This window comes from Melanerpes formicivorus, unplaced genomic scaffold (assembly GCF_026170545.1).
Source record: "Melanerpes formicivorus ecotype bairdi unplaced genomic scaffold, bMelFor1.0.p_v2 SCAF_3, whole genome shotgun sequence".
Classification (NCBI taxonomy): domain Eukaryota; kingdom Metazoa; phylum Chordata; class Aves; order Piciformes; family Picidae; genus Melanerpes; species Melanerpes formicivorus.
In genome coordinates, this window is record NW_027142355.1 from 32,106,815 (window position 1) to 32,118,502 (window position 11,688).

Consider the following 11,688-nt stretch of genomic DNA (forward strand, 5'->3'; position numbering starts at 1 on the left):
AGGACAAGCATTTCAGCTTCACTTTATAATTTAATGGTGTTCTCTAAAGTGCCTATTGTTGCACAGCAGAAGAGAAACGTATGTTACTCCTGCCCTGTGGGCATAAAACACATTTTTTTCATTAGATCACGACCCAAATCCCTGCATATTCAAGGCTAAAAATCTTGCAAGTGCCAGGTGCTAAACTGAAATGGAATAAAGTCAAGTGGGACACCACAGAGAAGGTTCAGTTCATCTTTCCTGTTTCCCATTTAGCATAATCACTTCCACGACAGTGCGAGATGAAGTACAGATGATGGCAATATCAAGTAACCACCTAACATGTATCCTCCCTCTTTCTCACATCCAGATAAAGTTCTAGGGACAAGTGGTGCCTAACAGGAGGGTTCAATGGAAACTGCCGTTTCAGAAGACAGCAACACATGTATAGCCTCAGGGTCAGCTGATGTGTGCTACTCAATATTCTGCACTTCAGAGCAGGCTGACCTCATCTACCATGAACAGCAGACGTTCTGGACACTAAACCAATGTCCTACCCTCCAGGACAAGCTACAGTACTAAGAGTTTTGTCACCTAGAGTTTTCACAACTCCTGGTCTTTCAATGAATGGTTCCAGTTTGTGCCTGTTGCCCCTTGTCCTGTCAGTAATCACCAGTGAAGGTGCCATGTGACCAGGTGGGCCAGTAACCTGGCCCATCCTCTTAACACTCAAGCTTTAAATATTTATAAGCATTGATAAGATCCCCTCTCAGTCTTTACTTCAGGCTAAACATTATGAAAGGCTGGGAGACCTGGAACTAAGAGAGATGCTCCATTCTCCTCATTATATTTGTAGCCCTCCATTGGGCTCTCTCCAGCAGTTATTTGTCTCCCTTGACCTGGGGACCCCAGAACTGGACACAATACTTCAGATGTGGCCTCACTATAGCAGAGGGGGAGGATATCCTCCTCTACCTACTTGCAACCCTCTTCTTAATTTACCCTAAAATACTGTTCCCTCATGGTTAACTTTGTATCATTCAGGACTCACAGGTCCTTCTCCACAGAGGTACTTTCCAGCAGGCCAAACCCTTACCTGTGCTGGTGCACAGAGCTGTTTTTCCCCACGTGCAGGAGTCTGCACTTGCCTATGTTGCACTTTATTATGATCCTCTCCAGCCTGTCTAGGTCTCACTGAATGGCAGGACAGCCTTGCAGAGTTATCAGCCACTCCTAGTTTTCTATTATCAGCAAACTTGCTGAAGGTGCACTCTGCCCCTTCATCCAGGTCACTGATGAGTATGTTGAACAAGGCTGGACCTAGTACTGACCCCTGTGGAACACAACTGACTACAGGCCTCCAGCTAGACTGCGCACTGACCACAAACCTCTGAGCTCCCTTCTTCAGCTGGTTCTCAGTCCACATCATCATACACCCATCTAAATCACACTTCCTAAGCTCATTTCCCTCTCTTGATTTTTGTTTTTTATTTTGCTTTCAAAGTACTTGCATTAAAAATAAAAAAATCCAAACAACAATACAAACAAAAACCCCAAACAACTCCCACACCCATAAAATAACAAAAAAACCCAAACAAGAAGATGATCCATTTCCCTAAATATTCCTATCTTAGTCTCACCTGTATCTCCAACTCAAAAAAGTCTGGGACAGTATTTGCAAAGTCTGAGCATCAGGCCCATACAATGGGAACACCTCATGCATCTCCACTGGAATAGACAGGTCTGAGGTCAGGTCTGCACCCAGTGGCCAGACACTACCACCACTTCCTAGCTGCCTACAGCTCAAAAATGGAAGCACTTTCCTCATCCTCTTTCTGCTCCTGGGTGCCCTTCAGAAGGGGGTCTGGTTTTGCCAGCCTAGATGCACACAACACAGACGTGGCACCGCAGCAGTGTGGCCAGAGCACAGGTAGCAGGCCAAGAGCCAGCAGTTCAAGGTGGAGGCTTTCAGCTCTGCCCACTGCCCCTCAGAAAAGTCCTTGTGAACAGGCTTTTTTTCCAGCTTGGCTTACAAGCATAATGCCTTATCTCCAACCTATACAAAACATTTCTGAACAAAAAACCAAACCAAGTAATTAAAGCCTGTTTCTTTCAGCTCCACTCCCTTTTCCATGCCAACCCCAGCATCCCGTTCAGGGAAATGGTAGTAGCCAAAATGCTCCATAAACCAAGCGTTACGCAACCCACTTGAATCTGGCTTCCGTCAACATCCTGGGGGAAGGGAAGTGGGGGAAGAAAAAGCAACACCACACACAAACAGTGTTCATAGGTTTAATGTAATGGCACCCTACTTAAGTTTACAGTACTTTCATCTCCACTAGATACTGTTTCAAAAGTATAATGGAAAAAAAAAAAACCCACAGCCAAACATGTTTTGGGGAGTTGTAGAAACTCAACCATTTGGAGTTACATATGCGTAAGTGTCTTTCATAAATGAAGAACTGCATTTTTCACCCTCTCACAACAAAAAAATACCCAGGTTTTCATGGGTCTTTTCACAAGATATGGAGATCAATGATGGCACTTAAACTCCTGAAGTCAGGGATGTCATGAGGTTATATCAGGACTTCCACTGGAGAGCCTGCCATGAAGCAAACACTATAAATAGGAAAAGAATGCGCAAGAGCTCTGAAGTCAGAAGCACAACATGTTTTGCAAGCTTGTGTTCTGATAGCCATGGAACTGCAGAATGCTGGCTAAGGAAAACCTAACAGAACTTCTTCAGCTGAAGTCTATTCAAAGTACACTACTCATCATAGAAAGCCATATGGATAGCCACAGTCTGCAATACTAGTGACAAGCTCTCTTTTGCATCAACACCCAAATCAAGCAAAAAGGTCACTTGGAGAAGCCATAGGAATAACAGGAAGTATTAGTTGGCTGTTTTATTTGCAAGAAGATAAAAATAGACTAGTCAGAAGTCCTCTTATGGTAGTATCAGCTACAAAACTAGCAGCCCTATCATTTTATCAGCTTCATACTTCGACTTTAAAGTGTTCAGGACAACAAGTTCACTTTGTACTAGTAAGGTTTGAACACTAACCTCGAAGCAGCCAAGGACCCTTGATTTTCAGTTAAAAGCTTAACGCACAAGACAGCAAACTCACACAGTCACTTAAAACAGACTTAAATTTTGGAGGTGGCTGTTTCCTACAACTTACAACGCTCATTTTAGCTTTCGGTCTTCTAATTCAGGATTAGGGAATGGACCCAAATTCTTAACTGAAGAAATTACCTTGGGAAAAGTGGCTTGGTTCTAGTAGGAATTTTAAGTACTCCTTTTTCCATACTTGAGAACTGCTTATTCTCCTGTTCCTACCTTATATTTTTAAAGAAAATATTCACTAGACCAAGAAAAGCATTAATATTTCATCTTTTCATCCTGCTTCTAGAGCTGCTTCCCACCTCAAAGTTCCCACAGTCATCACCCCTGAGCAACATTCACTAATACTCTTACGTCTATACTAGAGGCCACATCTTTCCAAAGTCTTTTCAGTGCGAATAAACCTCCTCAAATGCATACAGAAACACCCTCTAAAAACAAACAAAACAAAACACACCACCACAAGACTCTAACATTGTAATTGTGAAAGTAATTCAGACCTTTAAGTTAATTTGTTCACTTGGATGCCCACATAAGAATCAGGCAGATGACTTGCTTCATGCACAGGACTGCTGGACAATATTAAACAAAGCAGAAATCTACATGAATTACAACTTTTGGTTGAATCATATATTAACTATACAAAGAAACTAAAAATCTCTACTTACACAGAAAAAAGGTGGAAATAACAAACATACTCCAGCACTTTTCCTACTGTAAGAATATTGCACATTCCAATAATGTTGCACAAATTACTGGCTTTTTATAAAGACCATATATGAGGTATTAGTCTATTAATAAATAAAGAAGAACGTGGAAAAGGAAAAGCACTTAATACAATGCAACAATCCATTCCAAGTATTTAGTGAATGAAAACTGGAGCAATAATACATACCCCTCAAAGGGAAGGTTACTTAGCAAACAGGCAGCTTTCAATATCCATCTGAGAAGCAAAGGGTTACATTTCTTTTGATAAAGATTTTTAAGACACCAAAGTCTATTTAGAACACAGTTGTTTAAAATGCTCATTTTGCTCATGCAGTCAATCTGAAAGGTAAATTCTTATCCAACTGCTCTGATGGGACAGCAGTATGTAGGTGACAGTAATATTTTTAAGAGGAACCAATTTAATACACAAAACCCAGATTTACATCAGTTAGAACAGCTGAGGGGTTTGTTGGGGAGTGTGAAGTTGTTCTGTGGAGTTTTTTTGGTATTTTCTGTTTGGGTGGTTGTTGCTAGTTTATTTTTTTTCCCAATAGTTTAGACTGGGTATGGATTTCCATCATGAAATTTTGACTGTCCTTATTAGCAGATTCAAACACCACAAGTCACCAGATGAACACAACAACTGTAATTGTCTCCTTTTTCTTCCCCCTGTGTTTATGCTAAGAATTTACCTTTCAAATCACAATACTGAAAAATTCCTGCTGACAAATAATCAATCTATCAAATACAATCTAGTTCTTACTTAGACCATTCCAGAAACCCTAGGAATCTGTAGGCAAGCTTATGTTAGTTTATGAGAGCACAGAGAAGTATTTAAGTTCAATAAAGAGAGCGAGAGGAAGTACATTGCACACGTGGTAACACTAGTAAGCTTCAAATAAGACTGTTTTCAGAGTGCTCCTCCAAGCTTTGAAAAAAAAAGGTATTTTTGGAAGAAAATGTCTGCGTGCACACAAACTTAACATACATGACTACCCCTTCGATAAGTCAAGGGTTACTCAACTCCTAAGATATTTTCAGGCCAATGAAAGGCTATTTGGAAATAAAATTAACTCCTACATCACTCTCCTAGGTGAACTACAATCTTAACATACCCCCTCTTGTGGTTTTCCAGCTTTAAAAAGTGTTTTATTATTGATACGTTTGCAATGCTGGAAAGAGTAACAAAGACCCATTTCTACTGCTATTTTGTGTAAATTACCTAGTTTGCACAGTTAAGTCCACATCAGGTAAAAACTGCTAGTTAAAACTTGGAAAGACATAATAAAAAAAAAAGCAGCACTTCAAAATTAGAGTATCTCCTCTGCTGCAATCCATGCACCAGTAACTCAAACAGTCCTGAATTGGCACACGTGAAAAAAAAGTACATCACATTTCTGAGATTTAAATTATGTATCTTGTGTTGAAGTTCAAATTTATGGGAAGTGTTTCCTAAACTGAACTACATACAATTTCTTCTGTCACATGAAATTATTTCTCTCCCACTGTAAGTTCCTACCGAGACGTCCACTTTCCAAACGTGTATTATTTCTATGCTGAAAATTAGTTTCATCTAGAGTTTCTTGAAAGCAGTTAAGTGTTTTTTAGAACAAACAGTTCAAAGAATGTTTTTCCATGTTAGCACAAAACCAAGAGAGATTATGAAGGTGTTGAAAGAAGAAAAGAGATGAAAAGAAACACTATTGTCCAGAACAGTCTGTATAGGTGGTCACCATGTTTCCTCGTCTCTGAGTGACAGTCCTACAGTGCTTGCTGGATCCGTGAAAGCGGGTATCAGTTCGCACCGCATGCCGGTGTGCGTTTTCAAAGTCACTAAAAGAAAACATTTTTTCCATATTTTCAAAGACATCGTCAAACAGTCCACCCCCAAAGGAGAACTCCTGGAAAGAACGTCTCTGCCGACTGTGAGCTTCCCGGTGGCTTCGGAAGTGATTTTCAAAGTGCTTTTTGGATCGGGACTTTTGACTAAAGAGATCAAAGTCTTTGAACAGATCATCAAAGTTGAAATTAAATGACTGATGGAATGGGCTTCCATTAGTTTCTTGTCCTCCATGACGGCCAAACTGATCGTATTCTCTTCGTTTATTCTCATCTGATAATGTTTCATACGCTGTTTCCATTTAAAAAAGAATAAATAAAAGTTTATTTACATTCCCATTAAAAGAAACTAAAAAATTAAGTCATAGACAAATACAAAGCACAGCTTTTTCCCACTCCCTCAGCAGGATAAACTTCAAGCAAGACTTTCATTTGACACGCAATCCCATTTAAGCTCAACATGTTTTAACGTTCTCCAATCCAAAAATCAGCAGTTCAAAAATACATTGTCCTTCATTTACAATATGAGAACAGATTATATACTCAACATTTTCAATTCACACAAACCAGTTTTAGTGTTTATATTGGAAAGAAAATAGCAAGGACACGTGGTGATCAGAAAGACTGAAGGCCAGCAAATGCCTAGCAAAATGAACTGCCTGACACATTCCTATCACAGAAACTGCCATGTCTGCAAAACTACTTGCCAGCAAGTCACTGCAGTTACAACTAAGCAAAGAGAAAAGCATCAAGGAGATAAAGGAAATTTATTTCCCTTTTGTTCAAATTTCCAATTTTTCAAAAATTCAACAATAGAATTAGATTTTGTGATCAGATATACCTGAAATGGAATTAGGTTTCCACCCACTCTTTGATCCACTACAGCTACTCATGTTCCAAAGCAGAAACTCTGAGAGGTAATATTCCCATTCTGATAACATCAAGTGTTTAAAGGACTTCCCTTGTCTGTCAAAGGCTTGCAACTATTCTATATACTTAAGTTTGTGTTAAGAGTTCCTAGTTCCTCCTGCCATGGGTTTAACAACTGACTAAGTATCTAACAAGACTGTCCTTCCCTCTCACTACATTAATGACAATCTTTCAAAGGAATTTTTTTTGCAGGCAAAGCAGCAAAACACAGAAATCTCTTCTTAGCTACATCAACAGACAGATGTCATAACAGAGTCTAATGAGAACATAAGTGGGAGCGCCTTACATTTCAGCAAGCCTTTTTCTCTTCTTGATTGTTTACTTCCACCACTATATTTTAATCACAAAACACTTATGAAGCATATTCTTAGGATTACAGGGTAATTCACACTGGAAGTGACTTCAGAAGGTCTCTATTGTAGCCTCCTGCTCAAAATAGGGTCAGTTATGAGATCAACCTGTAACTCAGGGATTTATCCACTCATCCCTGAAAATCTCCAAGGTTGGAGACTTCACAACCTCTCTAAACCACCTGCTCCAACACTAGCTCGTTCTCAGGTGAAAATTTTTTTCCTTATAAACCACTCTAAACCTCTTGCACCTTTTTTTATCATGTGTTCCCATCATGAACCACTGAAGCATTTCACTGTGTTTTGGTTTGGGTTTTTTTTTTCCCCCCAGTTTGATTGGGACTTGGGGTTTTTGGACTTTAGGTGTTTTGGGTTTCTTTTTTAATAGTCTTCCCATCTTTATTAGAAAAGTTGCTGTTAGGTCCCCCTGAAACCCTAGCAATCCTGAGATGTATCTTACAAGACAGATCAAAAGATAAGAATTAACCTCCTCATGCTGAAGCTGTCCTACTGCCAAGTAATTTTTGCAACAAGAGGTATAGGCCAAAAAGCCTAATTAAGAAGGAATGCATTAACTATGTAGAAGGCCTGTCTATGTGCAAGGACACAGGGACAATTCAGATACTGATATTGGGCATTGGACACTTCAGAAGTAGAATTAAGAAGGAAAAAAAAAAAACACACCACCAAAATTTTTTACCCTCTATTCAGTAAAAACAGTACACAGCTTACCACACTAGCTCACAGGCACATGCCACATATCAAAGTATTAAGACTAAGGTCAGCACATATTACCTTCTGCAATTTCTCTAAATTTTGCTTCTGCACCAGGACTCTTATTTTTGTCTGGGTGGTATTTCATAGCCAGCTTGTGAAATGCCTTCTTGATCTGGCGGTCAGATGCATTTTTTGGAACTCCTAAGATATCATAATAGCTCTCCGTAGCCAATATTAATTCAGTTATCATTAAAATGCAGAGAGCAAATGTGAAGACAGATTGTGTCGTTGCCATTTCTCTGGCCCCTAGAAAGAAAAACAAAATATATTTGAAGAGCAAGTTATTTCAGGTTCCACAATAAAACTTAAAGGTACAACTACAAGCTGGAAGAAGACCACCTGTATGTTTTGGGAGTTATTCAGTGACAGACAAGAAAGCATATTGTTTCAAACATGTCAAATTTCATTCTCCTTGTTTCATAACCACAAAATATGTAAAATGAAAATACTGCACATTGATGCAAAATGTGCAGCAGAAGCACGCTTCAGTATTCATCTTTGATTCACACCTATTCTTAACTGTACATTATCCAAAAGGGCTGCCGTAATACCCATTTCACTGTATCATAAACACGTCATGCTGGCATACCTGAACTAAGTAACTAATTCTCAAGTTACAGGACCATAAGGAAAACAGCTCTAAGTTAAGTGCAGGTTACAAAAACCCATACAGTACTTAAAACAGTAAGAGCCTGAAAACACAACTGCCCTAGAGATCAACTGCAACACGTAACAAGACTGTTAGACGCTCACGCTCAGCTTCAGATCATTTAACTGACCTAAGGAGAACAGAATAGAGTAAAACAAGAGTTTAGTCAAGTAGGGCACATGTTTCTTTACAGAGGGCTAAGCTTAGCTTACCTTTGTATTACATTGTACTCTAAATAAAAACACCTACCATATAATTGATAGCAAAGATTTTATCTGATAAATGTCATATAAAGTTTTACATATGAAACTCTATGTTCAAACTGAACTCAGAAAATAAGTCTTTGATACAAGACAAGCAGGTTCAACAATAAATAGAAGTTGCAGCTATTCTTTTCAGCAATGTATTTGTCAACAAACTGCTAGAACTCATGGGAAAAGCTGTGGCATAAACATAAACAACTCGTAAGAAAAATCATATCCACATAGTCACACGATCTTTCATGATTTTTATCAAGGACAGAATGAACTCTTCTTACCAGAAGAGGAGATCAAACGATTTTCCAAGGGTTGGGCATAGTATGTTTAAAACAGTGTACATAAACATGAATGTTCCAAGACAGAATACTGGCTGTCACCTAACTAGCAGAATATATGACAAGGCCTTGAATCATGCCAGAGAAACATGTTCCCTTCACCAGATTACACTGATTTGAATGTACTCTAAGTACAACTTCAAAGAGATGAATGGCATTACTTTCCCAAACGTTGAATAAATCTAAGTACCATTAAAGTCAAAATATTCTTGGACAGTAACATGGCCCCAACACTTATAGAGTTCAAAACCTTTGATTATCAGGTACATAAAACAATAAAGTGTTTAATAGCAAGCCCAAAGAAATTAACACTCAAATCCCCACAATGTAAATTTCTAATTCTAATTTCTAATAGGTATGTCAGTGGCTAAAATAAATGTTGTGAGGCAAGAGCAAAAAGCTCATAAGATTAATGTACTCATGCCCTCTTAAGAATTTATTTGGCTAGCAGCCTGCATGATATCAAGTGTTAAAGAGCAGCAGTTGAAACAATTTGTATTTTGATCAGTGCCCTTATATACCAAATGGACACGTCAGTATTTTTCACGCATGATACTAGACCTTTTTATGAGCCCTTCCAATGCTTTTCTACATACTTTCTCTCACCAGTTCACTAATCTGAAACTTTGACTCTTGGGCACTGAGAGCCACACACTTGTACAATACTTCCACACATCGGGGGCTTTCTTCATTTGTGCTTTACAGATGCAGATTTAAATCTTCATCTCACATGTGAGATTGTTTTTATTTCACTTCATTTCCATACACCTGAATTTTGCTTACATAATCACCTAGTGTATTCTCTTAAGGCTAACATTTCTATTTCTACTATTACACTGAAGAGAGCACTTTATGTCTTCATTAAGAGCCAAACCCTGTTTTATAACTCCCAAGCTCATCAGAGCCTGAGGAAAATCAAGTCATTCCTTTGAAGTTTTCTGCCCTGCCTAACCTTCTCAACTCCTATTGTTCTTGATAATGAGTTACACCAAACTTTTCCTTTTTCTACATTTAGGACTTCTCTAATGCAGGTCTATGCTATATTGTCCCTACTTTTACCTGAATTTCTAAAGTATACCAAAAGAAAAAATAAATTAAAAAGAAAATCAATACTGAAGCTCCAGTACTCTTTTACTCAACAGATTTAAGGCTGCCCTTGCACGATTCCACATAACTCAAGAATTAAACATAAATTAAAATCAAATACAATACAAACTCATAAGCAACATTTTAAACTTACCACAAAGACATAAGTCATCTTACATTTAGACACTATCATCAGCCATTGAATTTGCCTTTTAGAAAATACCTGTTTTAAACACTGACAGCATCTGACTGTGGCTACCGTTAACTAAGACATTAAATGTCTGACCTTAGCCCTACCATCTCAAACTATTCTTACTATCACTTTCAGAATAGCCTCTTTAAAACACTCTTGCTTGGGTCTCATCTCTGTTTCCCTGTCGAAAAAGTGCAGGTTAAGTTCCACTTTCCAGGCTATGCACAGTAGTTACTGAAAACACATTCCTGAATTCATTCAGTTCTGTATACTCCTGCACATTAAGGTTATGCCACAAATCCGTCCCTTCTAACACCTTCGAAGAACTACATTTCTTTTGGGTACATTTACTAAGAGAATTAGGTATTTTTCTAACGCAGAAACAGAGAAACAGTTACAAATGCCCACTACTGTTAAACTCGGTATAACAAGTACACGGTCTAACATTTATCACAGTATCACAGGGGTGATCGGTTTGTTGACATTTATCAATAGCTGCATGATGAAGTGATGTTTAAGAACGGTGCACCCGGAATAAAATGTGTCACATACAGAAAACGTGGAGCTACTTCCATCCTGCAATGCAAACCTCCTATTCCATCCCTCTTTAGAAGTAATTAGCACACAGCTTTGGTAAACGCTTCACATACTCAGAAAATCCACAGCAAGACTACTGTTCCGGTTACATGAATTCTGTCATATAATTATTTCTGCAAACTATCTATTGGTAGCATGCAAGTTATCAAAGTTGTCCGCGGCTCCTCGACTATACCGATGAGTAAGCAAGTACCCCAGTCCACTGCCCGCTACGGGAAAGTCTGTCAAACTACGAGGCTTCTACTTTTCATGGCTTCTCCTATATTGACTGGAATGCAAATCTGCTCTGGAGAAGAGGGAAACGACCCAGAGTCTCTCTCTCCCTCCCCAGACCCCTAATAAACCTCTCTAGAGCCGTATCACAATGTGAAACCGAGCCAGACTTCAGCAGATTATACCAGCGACATTCATTAAGCGACGCTGTCCTACCTCCAAATCGGCCAGGCTTGGGAAAGACCACAGTAGGTGGGCCTAGCAAGAAATAAGAGACCCAAGGGGCCTAAAGTGCAAATACATACACGAAAGCGAGTCCTAGTACTCTCCTTTCCCACACCATCCTCAGTCTCCCTCCTTCAGCTGCCCCAGCTTCTTCTAATTACACCAACCCCTCCGCGTCCGCCTTCCCTCCAGCGACCTCAGCACCCCTCTGCCTTCCCCAAGCCCTTCCAGAGCGGTCCAGTCTCCTCTCCCCGTGGCAGGCTGGCCCATTCCCCGCCGTTCCCTTACCTCAGCCCCGACTCACCGCCGCCAGCACAGCGGCCGCTGCCCCACAGCGACCCGCGCTCCACTCCCGCCCAACCCTCGTCAGCGCTCGCGCAGACTTTCCCCCACGCCCCGACAGCGATTCCTACACGAAGCGCT

The 11,688-nt window shown here is 39.7% G+C and overlaps 1 protein-coding gene and 1 long non-coding RNA gene across 3 annotated transcripts in view; both read right to left on the reverse strand.

The window, feature by feature from the left end:
* LOC137454550 (uncharacterized) overlaps window positions 1-11,688 on the reverse strand; it is a 259,476-nt gene that overhangs the window by 197,927 nt on the left and 49,861 nt on the right. The window lies entirely within an intron of this gene.
* On the reverse strand, window positions 2,258-11,661 carry DNAJB9 (DnaJ heat shock protein family (Hsp40) member B9). Of its 2 annotated transcripts, none has more exons than XM_068170024.1 (3): window positions 11,570-11,661; window positions 7,726-7,953; window positions 2,258-5,942 (listed from the first exon to the last, which is right to left on the reverse strand). In XM_068170024.1, exons 2-3 carry the CDS (start codon window positions 7,940-7,942, stop codon window positions 5,512-5,514), a joined length of 648 nt encoding a protein of 215 aa, XP_068026125.1. In that variant the 5' UTR covers window positions 7,943-7,953; window positions 11,570-11,661; the 3' UTR covers window positions 2,258-5,511. The 2 variants fall into 2 exon arrangements, with proteins under 2 accessions (XP_068026125.1, XP_068026117.1); XM_068170016.1 differs by having other exon boundaries at window positions 11,554-11,649.

Bases quoted from the DNA above. Each gene is read 5' to 3' on its own strand.
- DNAJB9 (XM_068170024.1), bottom strand. From the start codon at position 7,942: ATGGCAACGACACAATCTGTCTTCACATTTGCTCTCTGCATTTTAATG. The intron at 5,943-7,725 runs GTAATATGTGCT...AAATGGAAACAG, and splicing joins ATTTAGAGAAATTGCAGAAG to CGTATGAAACATTATCAGAT.